General features: G+C 46.7%; 1 protein-coding gene across 3 annotated transcripts in view; it reads left to right on the top strand.

The window, feature by feature from the left end:
- Positions 1–25,785, top strand: part of PRKCH (protein kinase C eta) — a 147,213-nt gene that overhangs the window by 74,225 nt on the left and 47,203 nt on the right. For all 3 annotated transcript variants that reach the window (XM_086895149.1, XM_023927374.2, XM_086895150.1), the window contains 2 exons: positions 18,897–19,035; positions 20,017–20,205. In XM_086895149.1, coding sequence (XP_086751275.1) covers positions 18,897–19,035; positions 20,017–20,205 — 328 coding nt within the window. The remainder of the gene's footprint in view (positions 1–18,896; positions 19,036–20,016; positions 20,206–25,785) is intronic.

Genomic DNA, 25,785 nt, shown 5'->3' with positions numbered 1-25,785 from the left:
CTCTGTTTGGGAGGGCTCTGAGGCTCAGTGCTGTGTGGGACTGGGGCCCCAAAGACCAGAGTGGATATAAATGTAAGCAGAGCAAAATGAAGGATGTGCTGTGTTCCGAGAGCAGCAGAAGGGATGAAATATAAGCTGATTTTCTGGTGAATGAGTGAAGCAAATCAGCTAAAAGCTGCCAGCTGACACAGAATAGCCCACCAGCAGTCCCATCCTTACAACAACTGCTTAGTGTAGAAGAGGAATTTTCATGCTGGAGTCTCTGGGACTGCCTCATTCAGCTTTAGAAAACATAAAGGGATGTCTCTGAGGGTCAGGAGTGTAGTGATGTCTGTGGCTATCTTATCTGACAGTCAACAGCTCGTGTAGACTGATTTGTGCATCTTCCACAGAGTTTCCCACTCAGATGTGGTTGTTGCATGATTGTGAGACGGGCTCTTTTACAGCCTCTGGCATGCAGTGCTTAAAGGGTTGTTTCTCTGCACTTGATCAAATGGAAAGTGCAGAGAGGAAAAAAAAAACCCAGCCTCTCACGTTTCTGTGTCATGTTTAATCAGTCAGAGTGCAGGAGAGTTTAGTCCTGATTTACAGTTCTGCTTACGAAGAGCAGTCCTGTTTTGAGATCCATGTATCAGATCTCTGTGCCCCATTGACTCCACTGTATATCGTCTGTGAACTTTGGTGGAACTTTCCACATGACTAAGGACTACTGAATAGCCTGCAGAAGTTGTTGGCTCTGCTGGTGTCTACTTTTCCTTTATGGTTATTTAAAGGGACTGATTTGAAACCTGCAAACCCTGCACATAATGAGGTTGTATAAATCATTAAAAACTCCAGCTCGAAGGGGCCTCAAGAGTTTGTGTAGTTCATCCACCAGCCCCAAGGCTGGAGAACCTCTGCCTGAGTGCCAGTCTCTCATATTTCCACTCTTTTTTGGTGTAGCTGCTACATTTGCATATAAAAACGTGGGCTCTTACAGGCACAGACTCATTTAGTGAATGCTTGCAATGAGAGCTCGGCGTTGTTTGAAAATTCTGGTGCTGGTGCAGTAAAAATGAGGAGCACTGCTCATCTGTGGAGGGGATAAGTGATTAGATGTGAGTTGTGTTCTGGCATTCCTTTTGTGACTAATACATCCTCAGGGAGGCATTTCACAATTAAAGAGCATGCAGATGCAATTAAGAAATAGCTATGTGTAACAATTACAGACAAGTTCACAAAGAAAGGAGACTTAGAAACCAAAATTAGGCTCAATCTTTAAGTCCCAGGGCACCAGGGAATATCTAGATTAGAATTTTTGAAACTAAGAAACTTTTCTATAAAACTACTGGTTTCCTGTCTTTCCTGCTCTCTTCGTTTTATTTTAAAGGCATAAAGGTCACCAGAAGGAGGAAACATAAAAAACTGAATTATACTTCATGTAACTTAAAATTTATTTTTACAGACTTCCCCTAAACATTACTGTTCCATTTTCAGCCAGAACTGCTCATCTGATTTTTAACACGTTCCCTGATACCATTCAGGTATATGATTTCACGAATTTTGAAAACATTTGCTCTGAGGTCTCCAGCCCAGAGTTAATGCAGTAATTTTATTGATCTTTGTCCCCATCTCAAAACGAGGAAGCTTTCAGTGTCATTCTCTGAGAACATGAGCCCTGGGTTGGCATTAGGGAGGCTGATATATATAGCTGGGGAAAAGGTCTCTCTGTCAACCTTAATAAATGTTTTGTACAACTTATTGAAAGAAGGATTATGCTGACAAAACGCTGTTGCATCTGCTCCTCTGACTTGCTGAAATGGAAGATTTCTTGCATCACAACGTGTTGCAGTGAGGGAAGTTGCTGTATTTGTGAGGGCCACAATGAGAGACTCTCTGTTGAAATATTTGGCCTGCAGCAACAGCTGTAGTTACCCAGGGAGAATTTGACTTACTCTTTTAGCTGTGTCAAGATTGGCACCTGATGTTTCCTTGGTCAATAATCCCAATGTTTCGATCTTGTTCTTCATGTCAGGGAGCAGGTGAGTTACTCTGCTTTTGTGCAAGCAGAGGAATTTTGTAAACCCAGCAACTTTTAATATCAGTGGTGCATCGCTGTCACACCTTATCTATAGATTCTATTTCAGAGCTGCCTGTAGTGCCTTATAGCTGCAGATATAAGCTAAAAATGGTAACACAATGGAAAATTTCAACTATGACAGGGTAGTGCTGCAGTCGTAAGTGTTTCACAATTCAGAATTTCTGTGGGAGAGAATTCCTTCTTCTGCCAGTGGTACCCTGGGCAGGATGGTGGGCACAGCTTTGTTTCTGCCCTCTGTGTGCCAGCTGAACTGGTGTTGGGGCTTGTCCTTAGCTGCTGGTGCAGGCCAGGGTGCTCTTTATGGGGCCCATTCTCATGGAGCAGGGGGAAAGCATTGCTCATTTGGCCTCTGAGTCATGGCACCTTTGCTGTTAAAAGGATGGAGAACCTCCCCTCTTATGAGGCTGTGCCTGAGGGCACAATTTAATCTTGGAATTGTATTACCTGGTTATTATTCCACTGAAGCAGTGGCAGTATTCCAGCTGACAACAATGGAAAGGGGAGCAAACCTTCAAGTCTCAACCGTGTACAAATGTGATATATTCAAAACCACGGAGATCCTCCGCACTCTAAGCTGATTTCTTCTGAATCAATTAAAGTTTCACAAGCACAATTTATTATTAACATCCAGAGCTGCTTTCACAAATCTCTCAGCAGCATGGTGGGGGAGCGCTCATGAATCTTCTTGAAATTACTTACAGGTAGGGGAGGTTATTTACTAGTTAAATCCCTGATCCAGACATACTACCATGGCTGAGTCTATCCAATAGGATGTGTGCACCCACATCTGAAGCATTTCTGGTCTGAAGCACTTTTGTCATGGTGCCTGGCCAGAGTGGGTCATGCCATCTTTGGTTGTTGTGCTGGAAAAGGAAGGGGGATGGAGGAGGGGGAAAACTGGGAAAAGCAGGTTTAGCTGTGCAAGGTAGCAGGGGGACATTATGCAATGTGCAAACCCGTGTGGCAGCAGGGGCAGTAGGAAGTGCTCCCTTCGGACTCTCCAAGGACATTCCAGGCAGGCAGCCTGGGCTGTGGTAGTGAGGCTGCTGTGTGTCTCAGTGTCCAGACTCAGTGGCACTTGTGCTAAGGCTCTGAGCTGCTGTGTGACATTTAGCAAGCAGGCTTTGGGTTTTCTCCTCCCTTCTCTGGATCTTGTTACGTTCCTTTTGACATTTACCTGGGCATGAAAACGTGGCAGGGTCCTGTGTCCTTGTTGACTCGTGCCTAAAAGCTGAATTAATGTGCTTTGTATTTCTGTTTGTCAGTATCTCTTAACCATAAGTTGAGGAATTGTATGCTTATCTATGCTTTGGAGATTTTGACATAATCTTATCAATTTAATGTAACCTTTGACATTTCCTGCACCTTCTCTTTTATTTTTTCTTTTACTTTACAACCATTTTTCCTATCTGGAGTTCCCCATTCCAGTATTACTCATATAATTTCTCATGTATTTTAAGCAGTGGCTTGAAACTTTGTGCGCAAACAGCAGCTTTACAGGCAGAATTTTTACCTTCAGACCCTGTTGAGTACAGAGGGAGCAAAAACCTTGGCAGCTGACTCCTGCTTCTCACTGCTCTATCCAACCTTGATAAATGAGAAAGCCAAGGAGAAGCTGTGGCTCCTGCCAGCTGGCCAAGCTCCCAAAGAGATAGTCCACCCACTGGGAAGGTCAGAAGGTGGCACTGCCCAGCCACTCCACCCTTGCAGCAACACAGAGCGTGGAGTCAGAGCTGGGCATGCCAGTCCTGCTCCTGCTGGGGTCTCTTTGGGGCCAGGGCCAGCCCCACAGGAGGGTGACAGCTCTCGGTGTCTTTTGTGCTGCTTGGGATGCAGCAAGCCAGGGGAGATTCAGGCAGTCAGCTCATGCCTCACACTGCAGAGATAATTTTGAAGTTGGGGTGGCCCATGGATGGCAGCTGATCTGCTGGTGGTAGGTTTGAGATAAGACTGGTGTAACTCCCACGTGAATTGATTCTTTTTTCCCCCTATCCTTACACAGAAAAAAATGCCCAAATAAACCTTTGTGGCACCATATCTGTTAAATAAATATCTTTTATCAGGGACTCAGCACTTGAAACATAGTTCCCTGTCTGCTTTCAAAAAAGGCAATACTGAACTGTGCTGCTTCTTGGAACTCATGAGGTTTTGGAAATGAGCCAAAGCAAAGGGAAACCAGCTTTCAAACCCCTAAAACCACAGGTCATCTGTGGCTTGAGTGGGCTGCTGAAGTTGGATTCATGCGGGGACAGTCTATGTCATAGACCCCCCCCTACACTCTTTTGATCTTGTGAAATTGCCCTGCTCACTCAAACTGGTGACTGCCCTGACAGGGAGAGCCCTGGGGGAAGGCAGCTATTTGGTGTGATAAAATTAATGGGTAACTGTCTTGCAGCCTGCCCTATTTACTGCCCCTCATCATCTCCACTCAGAGCTGCCTTGGGGTCCTGCAGGACTGAGTTTTCCCAAGCCACAGTCAGGAGAAGTTCCTGCCAGAACTGTTGGATGCTGCTTCAGCATCAGCCCGTGGCATCTCTGAATCCCTGCTGGGCAGGAAGCAAGGCAGCAAATGCCAAATATTGCCAGTAAGGTGGTATTGGAATGGGGACACATGGAGGAGAAAGGATGGTCTCTGGAGGCCTGGCTGTTGCCTGTGCACGAGTTAAATGTGGCATGTAGTATTGGGTATCTCACGTTCTGTCATGTCTAGGACAGGGAAATTGAAGTCCCTGTTCGATTGCCTGAGAGCCTTCCCTACTTGCTCTTCACTTTATTACAACCAGGCTCGTGCTGAAATTCTCCACCTCTTCTCCAGGGAAGCTCCTAATATTTCCAAGTCTTTACTCTGCCTGTGTCTTTCCTTGGGACCTGGCTGTGGTTTGGGGTAGTTCAGGTTGTTCTCCTGTTGCCTGGAGGATGCAGTTAAAAGACAACTCTCCTTCAATAGAGCTGGGTTATAGGAATGAGCACATCATTCCCGTTCGATCCCAGTTTCCCTGAAGCACGCAGTGTGTAAGGGTGCCTGGAGCCTCTGGGTGTAGCACAGGCACTGATTGCTCCCAGGCTTTCTTTGGGCTGTGCTGGCACAGCCACACGCAGCACTGGCCAAGTGAGTGTTTGTCCCAGCTCTGTTATGTAAGGAGGAATTTCAGCATTAATTACCTGCCTTGGCTTTGGGTTTCATTCTGTCTCTCCAGACACCAGAATGAGCCTCAGAAGATTCAGCGTGGATTCTGCAAACAAAACAAACAAACTTCATTTCACGGACTCTGGGCTTTGCTGTTCTCTGCCAGGAGCATCCACTCTTCTGGGATGTTTTCCCTTTGTTTCCCTGCCACTGAGGAGGGACAGCAGCTTTTTCTGGAGATGCTGCCAAGCATTGCTAACGTGCTCAAGTATTTGAGCTGTAGGGAGGCTGGCACTTCCAGTCAGGCCAATTAAAAGGGAAAAATTAACATTTCCCTTTGCTTTCAGCCACCTTCCTGCATTCTGAAGGGCTGGAGGAGGGAGGAATGCCATCAGGGCTGTAGAGGTTGGCTGGGACTGAAGTGTGTGCTGGGCCAGAGGTATCTGTGTGGATCATGTTCTCCCTAATGGCTTTCCTCCCCCATCTGAAGTCATTAATGCTCGTTAAGCCAGGATGGAAACAAACCCAAACAACAACAGTCTACAAAATAATTCCGTCACTCCAGACTGCTTCTTTTTTTTTTTCCTCCAGTGAAGCAATTAGTCTCCTGTGATCCCATTTTTAGCCAGACTGGAAACAACCAGCTGGACAATAGTGAATTCCTCTTCTGGCAGAGCAGTCATTGGATCTGCTCCCTGATGGGAAAGGTGAGGTGAGTTCCCTTGCCTGTCTCTAGGGGAAGAATCTCCCTGCAGAAATTCCTGTGGGCCTTGCTGAAAGCCCTATTTTTGTGCAGCCTCTCCCAGTGAGTCACAGCCTCTGGCTCTCTGGCTACTCTGAGAGCTCTCAGCACCATGGGTTTTCTGCCAGCCCCACTGCAGGGTTAACTCCTCTGTGGTTTTGCTCTCATGCATGTGCAGCCCTGATCGCTGGCTGATGATGCTGATTGTGGGTGCCAGAAAGTCATGAAGTATCTTGTGGTTTATACCAACAACAGACCCATGTAGGACTCGTGTGGAGGAGGGGCGAGACTTTTCCATCCTGGCTCATTTGAGTGGTTCTTGGTCCTAGGAATGGCTCAACTTGATCCTAGGAATGGCTCAGCCCAGGGGCATGTGGCTCCTAGGGGACAGTGCTGTGGAGCAGTGGAGTGTGGTATGAGCAGGGTCTGGCAAAATTCGGGGTGTGTGATAGGGAAGAGAGGAACTGGCTGCAGTCACTGAGGCTGCCACCTGAACAGGCTGCCCAGAGAAGCTGTGGCTGCCCCATCCCTGGAAGCGTACAAAGCCAGGCTGGAAGGGGCTTAGAGCAACCTGTTCTAGGGAAAGGTGTCCCTGCCCATGGCAACTGGGTTGGAATGAGATGAACTTTAGGGTCCCTTCTAACCACAAGCATTCTGTGATTCTCTTCTATGATTCCCTGAAGTCCTGTGTAGCACCATGCTACTGTGTGGGGGGAGCTTGGCCAGAGCCACCCAGGAAATGTCTCCATTCCTGTAACTGCTTGTAACATGAGTAATGTGAAATTCTGTCCTCTGCCCGGGGCAGAGCCTGCAGCTGTGCCACACACAGGGCCTTCCTCTTGCCTTTGGGGTTTCTGTAGGGTGTGAGGAAGCACTGGGTTCCCCCTCCATCACTGCAGCTTCCTGCTAGGCGTGCAGCACCCTGACTGCCCTGAAAAGCACGGATGGGACAGGGTATGGGAGGGCAAGTACAGCTGGAGAGCACTGTGGCTGTGCTGCTGGAGGAGGAGACTTAAATCACCAGAAAAAGGGATCTTGCTGTCTCTAGGCTCTGAAAAGCAGCCCCGATGCCACATTAGCAGCTGGACATTACTAAACCCAAACACTTCCCTTTCAATATGCAGGAAGGCTCTAAGCCCAAATCCATGTTTTACCTCATGCATACGAGGTGAAAGCCACAGGGTTTCTAGTCAGGTGCCAGGAAAAGCTTCAGCTGCCCAGAAAAGGGCAGCTGAGGACAGAGGGGAGCTCTGCTGGCTCGGCTGCTGGGATTAAGAGCGGTTCACCGCGTGTTTGAGTCATGTGTCACCAGCGCCGCAGCTCTGACTCCTGTGGAATGAAGGTGCCGTGTGGGCACCAGAGCCGGCAGGCTGGGGAGTGCTTCTGCTTGAGATGGAAAACTGGGGTGGAGAAACACTTGGCAAGGAAGTCTTCCAGGCAGGCTTATCTGGGGATGTGCGGGTGAAGTGTTTCTGCCTGATCCCTACAGCTTGGATCAGCTCTGGGACAGAGCCTGCTGCACCCGAGCATCACCTTGGTTGGAACTCCTGCTCCGTGCCTGCCCTGGTTGCTGTGGAGGGATGAGAGGCTGTTGATAAATGTCATTATCTTCTTGGCTGTTCTCTGTTTTGAGTCCTTCCAGCCGTGGTGATGGTTGCTGGTGGTGCCAGGAGTGCCAGCAAGTGCTTGGGCTGGGGGCAGCAAACCAAGTGCCCAAGGGTTGAATTCCAGGTGGGTGGGATGGCTCTGGAGATGCAGGCGTGTGCCAGGGAAACTCAGGGATTCAAAACCTGCAGCGCGAAATTAAGGGATTGGCTGGAGAGGAAGCAGGATGGGTTTGTGTTTGAATCACTGTGGTGCCTCCCAAGTCACCACAGCGACAATGGGAGGGGGGAAGTGAAGTAACCCAGTGTTTAAAAGCTGATTCCAAAAGCTCTTGGACATAACCTTGATGGAAAAGCAGCTGCTGTGCCGTGGTGTGGTTGCTTTCCTGTTATCAGCCCAGGACAAAGCACACTGCAGCACCCACACCACCACCCCCCAAACAGTGTCCTGTGCTCTCACAGCCATGGGATCATGTCAGGTACTGTGGAATCATTCCTCATGCAAAACCACGGAGAAGTTTGCAAACCATTTGTGAAGCATTGTGGATTTTGTTGGAGAACAGAGATGGAGGACAGGTGAACTTACAAGTGATGTCCCCAAAGTGTATCGAGGACAGGGGCCATCTATTGCTCCATGTCTGCAAATCCATCTAGAAAAGTTCCAGGGTCTGTTGTGGGTGATGTATTTCAGCATGTTGGTGTTAAAATAATGTCCTTTTTATTCCTTTTTCTCAGGACAGTACAGTCACTCTGCTTTCCCTGAGCCTCCGTGGTTTTCCATTAGTCCTCAATCAATTATTTATTCATGGGAAAGTATCTGAGAGCAGCAGTACTTGACTGTGGAGATGAATTTGAAGCACCTGATGGCTGAGCCCACTGGAATTGTCAATAACATTAAGAACTGCTTTCCTGCCACAAAATAAAAATATAGCCTTGTAGGTGGAGAGTGCTAAACTTTGATGAGGACATGAGCTAAAAAAACAGTGCACTTTATATGTCACCTGGGTATAACTTTAGTGAACAGAGAGAAAGAGTTTTTTGAAAATCACCTTGCCTTCAAGTTGACAAACTTTACTGTTGTGATAGAAAATATGAATTGTTGTGCAATTCTGGCCTGTGTTATAAACATGAGAGGTGTAGGTAGAAAATCTGTAATTCTGAATTTTGATCTGATGTGGTGCTTCAGCAAGAGGCATCAAGGTTTTGGCCCAATGTTTCTTGTCTCTTTAGTCTAGAAATAAGTTTCAGTGGAGATTTGTGGTGTCTTCTTCCTGACCAAAGGGATTTATAAGCAAGACATATAGTTGTGTAAGCAAGAGGGACCTCACGACTTCAGGTCTTCCACAGCTAAAATATTAAAATTTTAATTTGCCAAGAGGCATATTTCTAGATAGACACACAGTACCCTGGGTATCCTCTCCATGGTCACACATTGCAGAGGCCAAAGGGACTTACAGGGACTTGATGTGTGAATGTGCTAAAAATTCAAGGGCTGAGCAGTGTAAAGACAGGCTTTTCTCATTCATACCCCATTTCTATTTCTTTTTTCCTTGATGGGGTCAGTGGAGACAGGGCTTAGTGCATTTTGTGATTCAGTTGTTTCATACATAGCAGGAACAAGGCAGTGGCAGCACTGTTTGCTGGTAGCAGGAGCTTACAAGCCTGGTAGCACGAGTGTCAGGTGAGCATCACTTGACTCCTGCTCTGAGTTACTGCTGCTTTACTGGCAATCAGGCAGCCACCTAAGACACCTAATTTGGGAACTTTGGTAGCCTTGTCAGCTGGTGAGTCAAATTTAGAGGGCCTGAGGTGGCTTGGGAAAGCATCTGTTCCCCTGTGCCAGCTGAAGAGGGAGCCCAGACCAATGAGACTCGAGGGTTAAGCACTTGGTGTGATGTGATGATAACAACAGCCAGCATTGTTGATGGGCAGTTCGGGGTCTTTTTGATGCTGTGTGGCATTTGGGATGACACATGGGGTCTGATCTGTCCCTGCTGGCCTGGCACAAAGGTCAGTGACACTGGTTCCTGCACGCAGGCAGCCTGGGAGGAGGCAGAGTGGGACTGCAGAGAGCTCAGCATGCCCAGCCAGGAATTCCACCTGGCTCTGTCCTGCTTATCCAGGATCCTTGGGCTTCACACAGCTCTGGGTGAATCACCTGTAATGAGTGAATAACAGCAGTAATTCACATGAAATGAGAAACTAAATCTTGGGATAATGACCCATCCTCAAGGCTCCTACATCTTCCATTTTATATTTGAGTGATTGTTGTGGTCAAAAGCAGAGAGAGCAGAGCAGTCAGAAAAGCACTGTGTTTGCCCAAAGGTTCCCTGGAGTCTTGGAAAAAAAAGAGCCAGTTATATCAGCGATGGTGTCAGTTTGTTTTTTTAAGAAACTGCTCTCAAGACAGCATTTCCTAGGAAATTCATTCATTTATTCCAAGGGGAACCAGGCAGAACCCCCTCCTGTGCAGCAGTGGGATGGCTGTGTGCTTTGTGCCCACAATGTGTCACTAGCAGGGAGACTGTTCTTTTGCTCTGTGCATAAAAATTCAGTGCAGATGGTGAGAATTTCAAAAGCAGCCATGCTGGGCCTGCACGGATGCTCCCTCAAAAGTTAATACTAAGTTTGGCAGTGGAAATCTACAGGCAAAAGCAAGGTGCTTTTAAAAATCCTGTCTAAAAATACAGTACTTCTGCCTTCAGCTTTGTTTATTCCATTATAGAAAGGAGATTAGCACCTATAGCCTTAGCTTTATAAATCTGGATCTGTAATTCAGAGCCTTAATAAGGTTAAGTTGTTGGGGTTTTTTTTTTTCTTCTCAGGGCCTATTTCAAAATTCAGTGAACTTGACAGGAATTGGTTTTTTTCACTGATTTCCCTGGATTTAGAGTCAGTCTCAGAATACAGTGAACCTTACCTGTATCAGATGAATGTGAAGAAGTCTGCCTGACCAGATTTACAGGTTCCAGGCAGGAGTGTCCTTCCCACAGAGCCCTGCTGGCATCGTCAGTACCAGCACAGGTTGGTTTGCTGCCCAAGCCAGTGCCAGAGGCAGTCTGCACTCATCATCCTGATGGATAGGGACGCCTTTATTTTTATTTTCTTTGGTACTTCTAAGAGCAAAATATTCCTCCTAAGACTGGAGTGTGGAGAGGGTGGATTCCATGGCAGCTGTGGGATGAGCAGGAGCGTGATGAAAAGTGTTGCTGTGTGCTAAGGGAAGGAGGAGCCTTTTCAGCAGCACAGGCCAACCCTGATGCTACCAGGTCATCTTGGAGCTGGGACAGGGCCTTCAGCAGCCCTGTGGTGGGCTCTGGGCAGCTGGTGATTACTAATCTTGGATAACTCTCACTCCATCTTGTAGTGTTGAGACCATGCTGTGCTGTGAGCACAAACCTGATTTTATTTTAATTTCCATATCAGGCTTTGAATCAACATTGATCTATTTTTGTCAAGTGACACAACAGGCTTGTGCTTTTTAACCTCTCCTAGCTACATCAGTCCCCTGATTCTTGTTCCTGCATTTGGGCCTTGAGTCTGTTGTGTGCCTCCTCTGAAGACTTTGGGCAATGGGATGCACAAAAAGAAGCATTGTGGTTGGGGTTTTTTTCTTGGTTTTTTTTTTTCCTTTTTCCTTCTTTTTCTGGCAATGGTAAAATAGGAGCTCTGTTGGGAGCAACTCAGCAAGTAATGTTTCAGGGCCAGCAAATTCCAGTGTTGCTGCCCAGTGGGACTGAGGAGTCTATCACAGGACTAGGCTGGCTCATCCGGAGAGGGAACGCGTGGCATCCATACCAAAAGCCTTTTTTTGGTCCACCTCTCCCCTTCCTGCAGTAAACGGGAGGACAATTGCTCTGGCATTCAGGGAAACACTTCGAGTGTAGCTCCTCTTTCCTGATTACAGTCCCACATGAAAGTGCAGCAAATAATACATATATTATATATAAGTATCTATTAAAAAATGCACGCACACCAATTTGGATGTATGAATATATTATAGGGATTGTGCCGTCTTTGGGATTGCTCCAGTGTGGCAACCTCCAGCATGCCTGTGTTTCACCAGTAATGGCTCTGGCTCGTGACTGCCCCATTTCACATGCTCCCCCCTTGTCTTTTTGCCCTTGTAAAGCTGCCTTTGGACACTGTCATCAGCCCTCTTAGAGCTGCTGTGGGTGTAATAAAGGGGAAGCTTGTAGGTGTGCCTGACCCCAGAGGGACTCAGGGGCTGTGAGGTCCTGCTGGATCGGTACCACCAGCGTGGGGGAAGCTCTGTGATTATCTCTCATGGTATGCCCAGGGTTTTTAGTCTCTGCCTTTATACCTGAGCCTACCACTCTTGTTTTAACTGGAGGATGAATCACGCCTGCTCATCTCAGCAGCGATGAAATGCTGTAATTGTGTTAAGCTTCCACAGGTGCCCTTCTGTAGTGCCCAGAGGGAGGGGAGGTGGGAATGCCGGTGCTTCAAACCCTGGAGAGGTCTCGGATGCTGGGTAATGCCATCTCCTGTGCTTTAAGAGAAGTCAGTGCCTCGGGCACTGCTTTGTCTTCAGAGCAGCAGCCTGGGGTTTAGCAGGAGAGGGCCAGGGCTCTGATGTGGGCCAGGAAGCTGTTTCCAGGGAGCCCTTGCCGGCAGGAAGGGGTCAGGTGGATGGACAGCCAGCAGCACCGGTGCCAGCCCATCTCTGCCAAAAACCCCATGGTGCTGCCTTAATGCAGGCAGATTGCTTGCAGAAACTCGTCCTTGTGTTCAAAGGGCTGCTTGACTTAATAATAACAGGGCATTTCTGGATACAGAGCTTGCCAGTCTGTTTGGTCCGGAGCCCAAGGAACAGAGCAAGAATCAGACTCATTACCCCATGAGTGTGCAAGACTGACCAAGTGCCTTTGGACATGCTGAATAGCACAGATGCAGGTGTAAGGATCTGTCTTGGGCTGATTCACACACTCCTGACCTTGCCCTCAGGGCAGTCCTTGGTCTTGTGCTGTGGTGAGAGCTTTCAGAATGTTCCAGTGCTGTGTCTGACCCTGGACTTGAGTCCATATTGCATCAGTCTGTAACATCTTGTGTTGCAAGAGAGGTGGAGCCTGCTTTGGAGGCTGAGTATCCCTAATCCATCACACCTTTATCCTAATGCATGGACGCAGAACATTCCCAAAGGGCTGTGCTCTGCATGCCAGCAGGGAGGGTTGGGTGAAGCAGAGACAAGGCAGGAGGCTCCTGGTGTATTCTGCCACATTCCTCTCCCATTCTGCTGTCACTGTGCTGTACTGTGCTTCCCCCTGCTCCAAGAGGGAGGTGTAGGATGATCTCCTGTCACTGTGCCGAGCAAAGAGCATTGAGCAGCCTTCTCTGGTCACAGGAGGTCCTCTTCCAAAATTAACTGCACATAGCCAAGGGCCTGAGCAAATGAGAGCCAGAATAATGGCACATTACTGTCTGTGGAGTGTGCAGGATGTGCTGTGGTGGGATGAGGCAGTAAAAGCCCCCAGAACAGTGCTGGGCTCCTGGCTGGAGCACTTCTCATGTGCTGAGGTGCCTGTGGGATGGACAGCTATCTACTGTTACATGGCCCAGCAATGAGGGTGGATTTTCAGTGGAGTTTCACTTGTACCACTTACCTCGAGTCTGTGTTGGATCCTTGAATTATTATATCACATTTCTGCTATTGCTTTGTTTGTTTGTGAGAAACGAGAAGGTCAGCCTGGAGCCGTGGTGGCTGTATTTACAGTCCCTAAGCACTTAAGTCTGGTCAGCTTTTGAAAACAACTTCTGGCTCTTAGGCCAGTGTAGAAGGGCAGTTGCTATGTTTCGTTCCTGCTTTCTGGTAATTACGAATTACAAATATCTGGAGAGATCTTCCCTTCACTTCTGTCCCGTTACGCTGCACTGCAGGTTGCAGTTTGCTGTAGCCAGGCTGTCTGTGCAGCTGACAGTGCTCTGGGTGGGTTTCACCTCAGAGGTTGTTTGGAAACCAAAAGAAATGTTTTCTTTACCCAAAGGAATGTTTTTCAAGGAAACAAAGAGTTGAAGTTACGTTTTGCAGTCCCTGTGTGTTTCAGCATTAGTTCCTGCAGTGCTGGGGAGGATGGGGAGCACAGACTAAACCCCAGGGGATTTTAGGGATTGTGTTGGGAAGCTGCAGGTGTGTAAAGCAACACTTTCCATCTCAGCCTGCAGTGCCCACACAGTGGTGTGTGTAAATGCCTACACACTGGATATATGCTGGGTAACAACAGTGTCCTACCTCTTCTTATTTGGCAGCAAAGCTCAAGATTTCAGCTGTTTTTCTCCAGCTCGGTGCAGCTTGATCCTTTTCTGATCTCATCTTTGTGGTTCCCTTTATCAAAGGTCCTGGTGTTTCATTTGTGATTTCAGTGTTTCCTCCTGCCCTAAAGATGTGCCTTAGCAAATACCAGCAACTCAGCCTGGGTTTTTATGTCTTAGCTCGGGTAGAATATGTTGCAGGTGTCAGCTTCAGACTGTATTTACTGCTGCCACTCAGCTTTACCTAGGACATGCTTAACTCTTCCTTGTGGCTGTGAGATTATGATTTTTTTGATTATAAAAGCTTACTTGATCATAGAAATAAATAATGTTTGAATGTTATTAGAAAAACGTGGGAGATGTGAACCATTTTCTGTAAAGGAATTTATAAGCAAGTTGTCTACAACCCAAGACTTAAAGTAGAAATGGCCTTAATTCCCAAAGTGGTACAAAATCTTGGAGACAAAATGTGAAGATCCCTAGTCCAAAGCTGGTGGGAATAGATTATGAAAATTATTGTCTTTGAGTTTCCTAACTGAGTCTCCAAAATTTAGTATGGATAGAAAGATAGAAAATAATTTTGTGGGGCCCAAAATAAATGTTAAGGCTTTTTTACAGTAATTATATTTGTTTTTGCAAGTCAAGAGAACATTGGTTTCAGGTAAAATGAAGTATTTTAGTTTGGATGTTCTTTATGAATGCAAAGGAAAATGGGAAACATTATCAGCTTCACATGAGTATTTAGGGCTTTACATAAAACTGAGACCTCCATCTGTTCTCCTCCTTATTTAATCAAAGTATGGGTTTAAATCTGTTGTCCACTGTATTTGGATCAAAGCCTCCAACTTGAAAACCACTGCCTTTTCCTTAACTATTGTATCAACTGTGCTATTCTGCAGGTTGTACATCTTTCATTCTCCTCTGTTGAAGTTGGTTCATTAAAAAAAAAACAAAAAAAAACCCACAATGATTTTGGAGCAGGAGTTGGAAATGTGTATTACTTTGACTACCAGAGCAGGCAATAGAAACACATTTTTCTGCATCATGATGGAGACTGCAGTATTTTTGTGAAGTAAAATGACTTCAGCAGAAGATGTGGAGAAAAATGAAAGTCTCTTCCCTGTTTGCAAAGGGACTTGAATGCACATTTGTTCACCCAAAAGTGTTTCCAAGGAGTATATAAAGGGAAAATTTTCCCCTTCAGAAAAGGCAGAGTTAGTAATTTAGCTAATTTCACATTTGGGGATTTTGTCTTTCATTGTGTATTTTTTGAAAACCGTTTGGCTGGAGTTTTATGTTAGCCACACCTTTGTGGCTGGCACCCACAGCTTTCACGACTGAGTGATTTGCATTGAGATGGGAACACCAGGCTTTAATGAGCTTTAAACTGCACCTTAGAGATTAGCAAACCTGGGATAACCTTGAGGGGCAGCAGGAAGCCAGTGTCTGCCACCCTTGCTCCTCTGGATCCTTACCACAGGGTGATGAAACCAAAATAAGGGAAAAACCTGCCAACTTCATCCTTTCAAATACAGTTCCTACATCAGGAGTGAGATGGTCAGAGCAGAGCGAGTGGCAGGTACGTGTATAACACACATTCCCTGGCAAAACTCCCTGGTGCAGGGAAATTGCATTTGACAGATGCTTTGGAAAAGGACCAGATCATCTGCAATTGTAATTTTGGTTTTTTTACGAATGTCAAACTCGAGCAGCAGATGTGCAAAGAACACCTCTCCCACTGAGTGACACTGAAGCAGCTCATTTTGTCATTTCTTCTGGGTCTAGACTAAACAAGGCCATTGAGCCAGGGTGCCATAGCTGAAGGTGAGGACAAAGACAGCCTTTTCTGAGTCAGGATGAAGTCTGTTTTCCAGGGAAGGTTTGCCAGCGAAAGGCAGAACCTCAGCCGGACCTTAGAAACGCAGCCTCAGAAAACCTCTCTGCCGTTACTGCTTCATGGAACTGCTAAAAATATTGAATGGAAAACGCAAGTATTAAGGAAATGAGGTAGATTTGGCCTTTCTGAGCTGGATGGCTTCCAGTTTCATCAGCTTCCCGGAATCCTTGCTGCAAAAATGAAGAGCTCCTTGTAAATCTCAGAGAACTGTCAGTGTTTTTCCTCTCATGTGGCCGTGCTGGCTTATGGGGTTTGGTGCATGGGGAGACCTGTCAGCATCAAGCAGCGAGTTCAGAGCTCACAACTGCTGGGGTGGCTTGGGGCAAATGCTCAAACCACAGCTTTCCCAGGGTATTCTTTCACAGGGCAGGCAGAGAGAGCAGGCTTAAGAGGAGCCCGTGGCTGAGGCTGCCACTGTGCTGGCCCACGAGACCTGCCCAGAGAGGGAAGTGTAGGATGATCTCCTGTCACTGTGCCGAGCAAAGAGCATTGAGCAGCCTTCTGTGGTCATGGGAGGTCCTCTTCTGAGATGATCTGCACGTAGCCAAGGGTCTGAGCGAGTGAGAGCCAGAATAACGTCACATTACAGGTTACGTGAAATAGAAAATGCAAGTGTTGGGTTTCACGCTGCTGGACAGAAGTCAGGAGGAGACAACAGACACTGTTAATGGGTTTAACGTGCAGTGTGGAGAAGCCAAGGGCTGGAGCTTTGCCTCGTGTGGTTAAAACTATGCTTCCCCAGCGAGAGGCAGACAGTTTAAATTTAATGGCAATTACAGAGATAGAGGCTCTCTGGGAGGACACTGCCAGCGCAGCGCTCTCGCACCTGCAGCACTCCTGCCATCTCAGAGCTGGGATGAGCATGGTGCACTGTGCAGCTAGCAGGGATTTGGGAGTTCTGCAGCATGTCCTGTGGGGCAGAGGCTGGGAAGTGGCAGCGTGCCCTGGTGACGTGGTCAGCAGAGCTGGTCCAGCCCCGTAGCTGTCTCTTGCCTCTGCTCTTCCATGCTCGTGACTGTGTTTCTGCTGGCTCAGATGTAAGGATGGTGTATTTTGAGGTACTCCCAAAGCCTTCCAGGACGTGGTGGATGTTTCAGGGAACAGAAGGAGGTTTGCTAGGGGGATCTCCAAGTGAGTCCACCAAAATTCCCCTTCCAGCTGTATCTTTAGGGGCACACCACAACAGTCAGCACTGCCCAGGACCGAGAAGGTGTTTGCTGCATTTAAACACAAGCCAAGAATAAACTGCGTTCCAGCCACATCGTGGCAGATTCCTGAAAACAAGGCCTGCTTTTATGCTTGGAGGGCTTCCTTGCCCTGCCAGGAACCACAGGGAAGAGCAACAGGAGCTCTGGCTGTAAACTACTGCTGAAGATGAGCTGTCAGGGGCAACCACGCACAAGCCTCTCCCTGTGCTCGCCTAAACCCTTTCCAGGACAAGCCTTTGCCCACATGCCACAGCCATCATTTGTGATTCTCAGAAAGGAAAAAATAAGTGTCTCCTGTGAACATCCCACCCAGAGCAAACACTGCAGCGTGAGACAGGCATGGGCACTGTCCTTGGCATCCAAATTTCACTGGCCACTGGGTAGCTCGTGGGCCTGCCAGGAAGGGCAGCAGCATTGCAGAAGTTTTGCTGGCTTGTGTTGCCAAGCCATCTTGAAGAGAGAGGATGTGTGATCTTGTGATTAAATCTGAGCTGGAATTCAGGAAGCTGGTGTTCAGCCTTTTCTCAGGGGGACAGGGGAAAATTTCTTAGCTTCCATCCTTCGATTTCCCATCCATTCAAAAGAGGCTAAGAATATTTTTCCTTATCCCTTTAGGAGAGGATGTGGCTCTGATTATCTTACACAATGTGTCCTTGATCTTTCCAGTGCAGCAGTGTGGCTGAGGGAAGGCTGTCTGGAGTCCTGTGGCCTGTGGAAATGCCAGTGCACTACAGAGCCATCAACCCCCTGGTTTTCACTTTAGGATCATAGGTGGAGGATGAACAGGATCAAGCTAGATTCAGATTTCAGCTCAGCCATAGGTTTTTATATTGACAGGGAGATGTCACCACCTACACTACCACTCTCCCTACTGTTCCCCCTTCCCAGAGAAATAAATATCCAACCACAGGGCAAGATCCAGCATGAAGGGGCTCTGAGACCCTAAAATGTATTTAGGTTTTTGATCCTGATGTGGGCATCAGAATGACTTTGAAGGTGGCTTTGTCAAGGCCTCACCTGTCACAGTGCTGCTGTGACAGCTCTGGACAGCTCTTGGGCCAGCACCCACGACAGTTCAGAAAATGAACTGTGACCTGTTTGTGCTGCTCAGAGCTCCATCAGAGCTCCTCTCCTGCATCTGCAGTGGTGCCTGGACCTTGTCTGACAGCTGCAAAGCAGAGGTGCTACAAGCTGGTGTATTTTTAGGCAGGCATTGCCCAAGTCTGCAGATGACCCCGTTCATTCTGGCTGTGTTCCTGGCTGCAGGCTATTCCCTGGGCAATCTCAAGGGCAGGCAAACTGATAAGCTTTGTTAGGGCTCTGTCATTTTGGCAGCTCTACTTTCGATGAGGAGCTCCCAGGCTGTTAGAGGTGATGTATTGGAAAACTGTCCCCCTGCAGCTTGTCGGGCTGCAGGTCTCTTGTGACAGTGACAAGGAGGTCCCCACTCCAGTGAGGGCATCACAAGGAGATCTGGGACTGAAGCCCCAGCACCTCAGGAGAGTAGGGAACATGCTTCCCCTCTGCTGAGGCCTTGCTCTGCTCCCCAGCTCCAGTGTCTGCCCCAGTGCAGCTTTGCTGAATCTGAATGTGGCCTGTGTGCAGCATTTTGCTACATCACAGCATCCTTACACAATCTGACAGCTCTGGCAACCTCTGCTCCAGTGAGTCCCAGAGCTAAACAAGCAGGAGCCCTGCCAGCCAGGCTTTTGGTGTGCTTGGAAACCCATGTGGGCAAACTCCTGCAGCACCTGCCTGCGTTAAATGCCATTGGCAGAATGATGCTTCTTCCTCCCTTTTGTAAGAGATGAAGCAAAAGAAAATCTCTCCTGCCTGCCTTTTGTTTATTTCTTTATGATGATGAGGTTTGAACAGGTTGCAGGTTGAGCTTCTGAGGCCTGGAATGGTGCCTGCATCTGTGTGGGGCTGCTCCAAGCACACAGTGACTCTGAATGATTCTCATTTTAGGGACCTGAAGCTGGACAACGTGCTGCTGGACTACGAGGGGCACTGCAAGCTGGCAGACTTTGGGATGTGCAAAGAGGGCATTCACGATGGCATCACCACAGCCACCTTCTGTGGCACGCCAGACTACATTGCTCCAGAGGTACAGAAAACCTTTCTTTGGTCAGGAAAATGGCCACCATGTGAAAAGTGTAGGTGAGCTTTGGAAATGACAGTGCCTCTGGCTTTGCCTAATTTCATTGCTGAACTCAAGGTTTCCTCCTTAGATGCATTATCAGCCTCTTGTGAAGTAAAGTCTGAGTAAATCTTCAGGCTGCTGTATGCACCAAAATAAGCCTATATTTTTCTCTAGAAAATGTGAGGTGAAAAATGGAAATACAGCTGCAAAAATTTTGAGAGGCACATACAGATGCTATCCCAGATTGATTTGAGAGGAGATTGAATTCTCCTTCATTACACAGTTCCTTTTTCTACCTCTTCACACTCTCTGTCATTCCCCAATCTCACTACAAAATTAATAAACACCTCTTTAAGGAACAGCTGCCCTCCAGATGCTGCCAGATGTTCTGACAAGGTTTCACATCCTTCAACACAATTGAATTTCTGTCTGTGGTTGATGTTAGCACCATTCTCCCACACTCACACAGCTTCCCCTCTCCAGCTGAAAGCCTTGCTGCTGGAGCCAGGTAGGTGTTTTCTTCCCAAGGGCAAGGAGGAGGCGATGTCAGCTCACACATGTGGCTGCTCAGCTGCTTCTGAGGCTCAGCCAGTTTTGCTGGAGTGCCCCTTCTCCTCCAGCTCAACCCCAGCATCATTCTAAGGGCTTGCTTCCCAGGTGACCCAGTGTGGTGGTTTTTAGCACTAACTTCCCACTTCTTTTCCTTAAATGCCAAACTACCACACCCAGACAAGCTAATTCAGAGTTGCTTAAAGCATCTGATGAAGCTTTGTGCTGATTTGGGGGTTCCCAGAGTGAGATCACTTTATGATGCTGGACATCCACCAGCTTAACAGAGAGTGCTGCTAGCGAGAACTTCTGTATCACTGTTTCCAAATCCTTCTTTCCTCCCCTGCTCCGATATGAAGCTTCAGGGTTGGTGTTTCTTTCCTGCCTGTGCTGCAGATCCTGCAGGAGATGCTGTATGGCCCCGATGTGGACTGGTGGGCCATGGGGGTGCTGCTGTACGAGATGCTGTGCGGCCACGCGCCCTTCGAGGCCGAGAACGAGGACGACCTCTTCGAGGCCATTCTGAATGATGAAGTCGTCTACCCAACGTGGCTCCAGCAGGATGCAGTGGCAATCCTCAAAGCAGTGAGTTCCTTTGGCTGTTTGCTGTCTCTCGTAGCTTTCTCCAGCCTAATTCCAGCAAAAGAGATCAGGGCTGGGATATTGACACATAGAAATCACGCGAGGCCCTGACCCTGACCCTCTTCTTATCTCAGATTGAAGAGTAAACAGAAAAAACATCCTGCCACACTTAAGTATGTTTGCATAGTTATGGCCTTTGTATGGTTTAGTAGCCAACTTGGCAGGCAGTGTGAGCCTGTCTGTGTGTCTGGGCATTCCCCTGCTTGCTTAATGATTGACAGTGTGTGGTCATCTCCCAGAACAAAAGCAGCAGGTAAATACAAGGTTTAATCAGTAGCAACCATATGGCTAAGAAGTGAAGGCTTCCTGATGATCTCCCTGGTGATGCCAGTGTCCTCCAGGGTTGCTGCCTGTCTGCATGCAAAGACAGGGGTTTGATTTTTGTGTGTGTGGGGAAAAAACGGATCTGTACAGCAAAGGGTTTGAGGAGAGCTGTTGCTGGTGACACTCTGTCCTTGTCCTGCTATATATTCCTAACTCTTTCCATGAGTTATTTTATTCACATCTTTGCCTGGGACATGAGAATTAAGCTTTTAAGATTTTGGGCTGTGTGTGAGCCAAATGAACTGGATCTGCCTGGCTTTTCTGTAAAGAATCAAAAGGTGATTCTGTGACAAGAATGTTAAACTATGAACTGAGAGACCTAACTTGGCTGTTCTGCTACTGACTTCTTCCTGACCCTCATCACATCACCAGATATCTCTGAGAACCTTTTGGAAAGAGAAGGATCAGCGTATTCCGTTTTTTTTGAGAAAGTACTGTGGACAAAGATGCATTTAAGAGTGGATGCCAATAAATATTATGGTAATAGAGGATCTAAGAAGTAATTGGATAAGGTAGTAAATTATAGAAACTCATGGAGCACTGACCCAACAAAATGGGGTAGTCAATGATGGAACCATTTGAGGGAAAGAGGAGAGTTTTTAGTAGCTGAAATCTGAAAATTTCCTGCTGAAGGGTTTCTGTTGTATGTGAGTCAAGCAACAACTTCCTTTAGCTGAAAATATATCTGATAAATTTTACAGAAATCAACTGACAATAAAATCCACTCCTGGAGGAGTAAGAGGAGCTTTGAAATCACAAGTTGTGCTCAGAGTTGATTGTTTGTGATTCTGGAGGCTCTCTTGGGTTTTGGAAATAACTCACTACATATTTTAAATATAAACATGAACTTCAGACTCATTGCAGCTTCTGGAGCAGCGTTTAGGTGGTTGAACTAGGACTCCTGAGTACCTCTTAAGTACCAATTCCTCTTCTGCAGTGACAAGTACTAGAGGAGTGGATTTGTTGCAGGTACATTGCATAATTATGAGATGGAGGTAAAATGTGGTCGTGTAGATGCTTGTTATAACAGGAACCTCAGGGTGTAATAAAATATCACTTGTGTTTGAGCCTCTTGATGAAATGAGTGTTTTCCTCATTCTGATAGGGCCTCCCAGAAACAGCCAGTGCAAGCTGCAGTCACCCCAGGCTGCTCTAGTTTGTGTTCAGAGCCTAAATTTTAACAGTTTAAGGTTCCTTCTGTGATTAACAGACAAGGAACATGATGAGGGGAACCGGAGGAAGAGGGCCAGAATTGAGGAGGGAGCTGAGAATTTAAATAGAAAGCACTGAGCATCTCCAAAACCCAGTCAGCTCATTAACTGCTGGTTCCTTGCCTGACAAAATTCTCTCCAGCCCCTCTGCTTGTCTGCTGTATTATGTGTTGCTGGTGACAAACAAATGCAGTCAGAATTGCCTCTCTGAAATGCACATGCACTGCTCAAGAGAAGCACTACACTGTGTCTGCTCTGGGGAAAAAGGCTGAGATTTGGGGCATTCACCAGGAGTCTTGGGATTAACTAGTGGGAATTGACAACTGAGATGTTCACTGGACCTTCAGTTCCTCAGTGTGGCTGCTACCTGGAGGTGATTGTTGCATCTGATTCCACAGCACTGGTGATAGTTGGCTACAGGCTGAATTTCTGCAGCTTCACAGTGGCTGCTGTTCACTGGAAGAGCTCCTTCCTTACTCCTTTCCTTCTTACACTGAGTTCTAAAGAAGCACCAGGGCATGTTGGCTTTAGTGGGAAGGAAGCATCCTGTTAAGAGATTGTCTGGGGCTCTAGATTAAAATGGAAGCCACACACAAAGACATTTGGATTTCTTTTGAATATAAACAAATACTATCACTGTGACATTTTCAGTGTGGTGTTACATTTTCAGTGCACTGATAATGTTTGGTCAGTATTTTTAGGTGTTAGTATAACAGAGTGGTAAACCTGGGGGTTTTTTGAGAAAGACAGTAGATTTTTCTAGCTGCTAAATATGTAGATTTTTTTACACACACTTTCTGATGCTAATATTTCTCTTAGATGCAGCATTATGACTAAATGATCATCTTCTAATTGCTATTGTGTTTCTCTCCAACAAAACATGCACTTGAGCTCTCTGATTTAGAGCTGTGACAGTGCTTCCTAACCATGATACTGAGAGCTCTGGAAAATCAGCATCCAACTACTTCAATGACATAAATGATTGTAAGTAATTACATGGCACGGGAAACCTGTGGACAATCAGGGAATTAAACCTGGATTCTCTTGTATTGCAAGCTAAGGCCTTGGTAGCCTTAATAACTGGATTATCCCCTCACTAAAAGTTGTGGTCTCTAGCCTTGAACAGGACTAGAGAGAATTCACCGAGTTTGAATGGTACAAAGCTCTGAATGAAAATCAAATTCTTCTGCTAGGAGGATGCACTTAGGTGTAGGTGCTTAGAGATGCTGTACAAATAGATATATCTAGGTTTAGAAAGTACTTGATCCATTTGCTTTTGTAAAGAGCTTCATTTTAAACAAGGATAGTAAGTTTCAATACTCATTTCACAGATGCTGTTGCCTCGTTTGGCTTTCATTTTGCGTAATTGTATTTCACCAATTTCCCCCATCAGAAACCAAGTGATTTCTGATGATTGCACCCTGTTCATCTTTGCAGTTTCTTGATAATAACAAAACTATTTTCTTAGGACCTCATTTACATCACTGGGTGTTCCTGGAAGGTTTGTGAACACTGGTACCAAGGAAAACAAAACTAACCTCAGTGCTCTGGGACTTTGTATAGAATTGAAAGCAGAAATATTTGTGCTCCAGAAAAAAAAGGTTTTTATCTGTTTCCCTTTCTAATGGTTTGTGGTTTTTTGTCCTTGTAATTTCCCCTGAAGAGCTGGGGAGGGAGTAGGACAGAGGTAAATCAGCAGGGTTTGATGGAGTCACTATTCCCAGGGGAGGAAAGTTGAACTTCTCACTTGTGTACCCTGCCCTGTCTGAATGTGTCACTGGGAAATTCAGGTACTGATGCTTCAGGTCAGGAGGAGAGGACTCAAACTGAGCTCTCCTCTGCTTGTGTGGGCATGTCAAACTGGGCATGGATTTGCTTGTAGGAGTAGTAAAAGTGCAAAAGAGGAGAATTGCTGCTGAATGGATTCAGACCACTTCAGCTTATTCTACACATAAATTTTCCTTTGATTTTAATTCCTGAAGGAAAAAGATTTCTCCATTGCCCTCCCTGGATGCAGTTACAAGGAGTTCATGGCACTTACAAGGAGCTATTGGGTTTGTGTGTGTCAAATTAATTCCTTCAAATACTCTTTGCCATCAGCTGACAGAGCAGTCACCAGGGTCTGATCATGGAGAGACTGAGAGGGACAAACTGTGAGTGTGCAGAGAGCAGAGGCTGCTGCACCAAATCTCTTACAGGGAGACTGCAGCCAGAGATAACTTTGTTACAGCATATCAATATTCTGAATTTGTTAATTGTCATCACCAAAAAGTGCTGGAGCAGAGAGGGGAGCTTTCCAGGCAGGCTGAAGCTTTGGGATTCAGCTGAGTGAAATGCAAAATGAAATACAGTCCTCTTACTTCCCATAAGCAGGCTGGGGGTTTGGCAGCATGTTTCACTCACTTTGTGCATGGCTTTCTCAAAGGCAATTCAGCCACACTGCCTGGCTCACAGGCAGCTTAGTTTGAGGGGAGAATGGAGAGACACACTGAAAATCAGGTCTCAGAAGTTGGTGGCGTATTGGGAAGCAAATTCCCAGGGAAAGCTGCAGGGATTTTCCTTTCCAAGCATGGTTTCAGATGAGGAGAGCAGGGCTAAGCCTATTGAGTCACCCCATGGACTGGTGATCTCAAGTTGCAGTGCTTGGCCCAAAGGCTTGGAAATTTGGATGAGCAATTGCAGTTTAGATGTTTTCACCCTCAGGGCCTGGTAACAGCAGGGGCTGGGAAGCAGCATCTCCCTAGGGAAGCCTTAGCACTACTCTGCCTTCTGCACCCTGGATTTCCAAACTCCTGTCACAGCTGGCTTTGCTAAAGCCAAGGATGTCTCTTGGCATTTTTGTGCTAACCCCCAGTCTTAATGAAGCTCTGCAACACTTCTGGCCTAGCTGAAATGTTCCCTTCAAAAGTGAGGCTTAGGCAGCCTCGCCCATAGCTTTATATTTTGGGGACACAAACGAGACTAAAGCCTGTTCTTCCTCCAGCTGGTTAAAGACATGCATTTTGAGAAAAATACTTCTGGAGTTAAGAGAGTGGGCAGAAGTGGTTATATCCACCTCCAAGTGGCTTTTGTGTGAAAAATAAACACCAGACAAGAAAAGGGGAAGGTGCAGAGGAAATTGGCTGTGGTTTTAGCAGCCTGTGCTCTCTCTCAGCACAGGTGGAACAGCACCGGGGAGCCCAAATGCCCCAGGATTAGTGTGAAGAGTGAGAAGGGTGGGAAAGTGAGAGAGCTTGGCTGAGGGCAAGCATGAGAAAAATTGCATCAGCACTGCAGTGCCAAGGGTGCAAAAGAAAAACTTGATCTGTGTTTCTAGAGAACAGCAGCCTGGAAGTGACTGAAAAGGCAAATGGTCTGGTTGAGTGAACTCTCTCCTGCTTTGTGTCACTGAGTTCCTTTTCCCCTCCCAGATACCACTGAGCCTTTGTTCTTGCAGAATTCTGTAAAATCCCCTTTGCACTGTCAGGTTAACTCCAAGAGGCTGTCCTGTCTGGGAGTGTTGCTTCAGACCCAGCTGCAGCAATGACAGTGCTCTGTGGGCCAGAAGGAGCAGGGTCCTGGCCTGTGTTTTATGGACTTGTTTCTGGCTGTCAGACCACAGGGTGAGGGAGCTGGGATTTCCTATGTGTATCCATGTGCATACATAGAAATAACTTTGGTGGAAGTTAGGAAAGTGTATGTATGTGTATGGTTTTCTTCTTCCCTAAGTTTGCAGCTGATACTAGGTGAGGAAAAACTGTATTTGAAGGGTACCTTCTTTTGTCCATCCTTGTCATGAAAAGGAGCAGTGTTTCCCATAATTTTTCAGGAATCCTAAATGATGATAAAGTGAGATAAATTTTATTACTATGTTTGTGTGTATGAGTTGAATCCAGGACTCCCTGGGAAGTACAAATTGTCATTCCAAAGAAATACTGAGGAGCTGCTCATGTCCCACGTGGCTAGTGCACAGGGCAGTCCAGTTTGGCTGGATGCAGGATAACAGCTC

This window comes from Cyanistes caeruleus, chromosome 6, assembly GCF_971803275.1.
Source record: "Cyanistes caeruleus chromosome 6, bCyaCae1.hap1.1, whole genome shotgun sequence".
Taxonomy (NCBI): domain Eukaryota; kingdom Metazoa; phylum Chordata; class Aves; order Passeriformes; family Paridae; genus Cyanistes; species Cyanistes caeruleus.
Note: the sequence above shows the minus strand (reverse complement) of the source record. Positions and strands in the feature narration are given on the sequence as shown.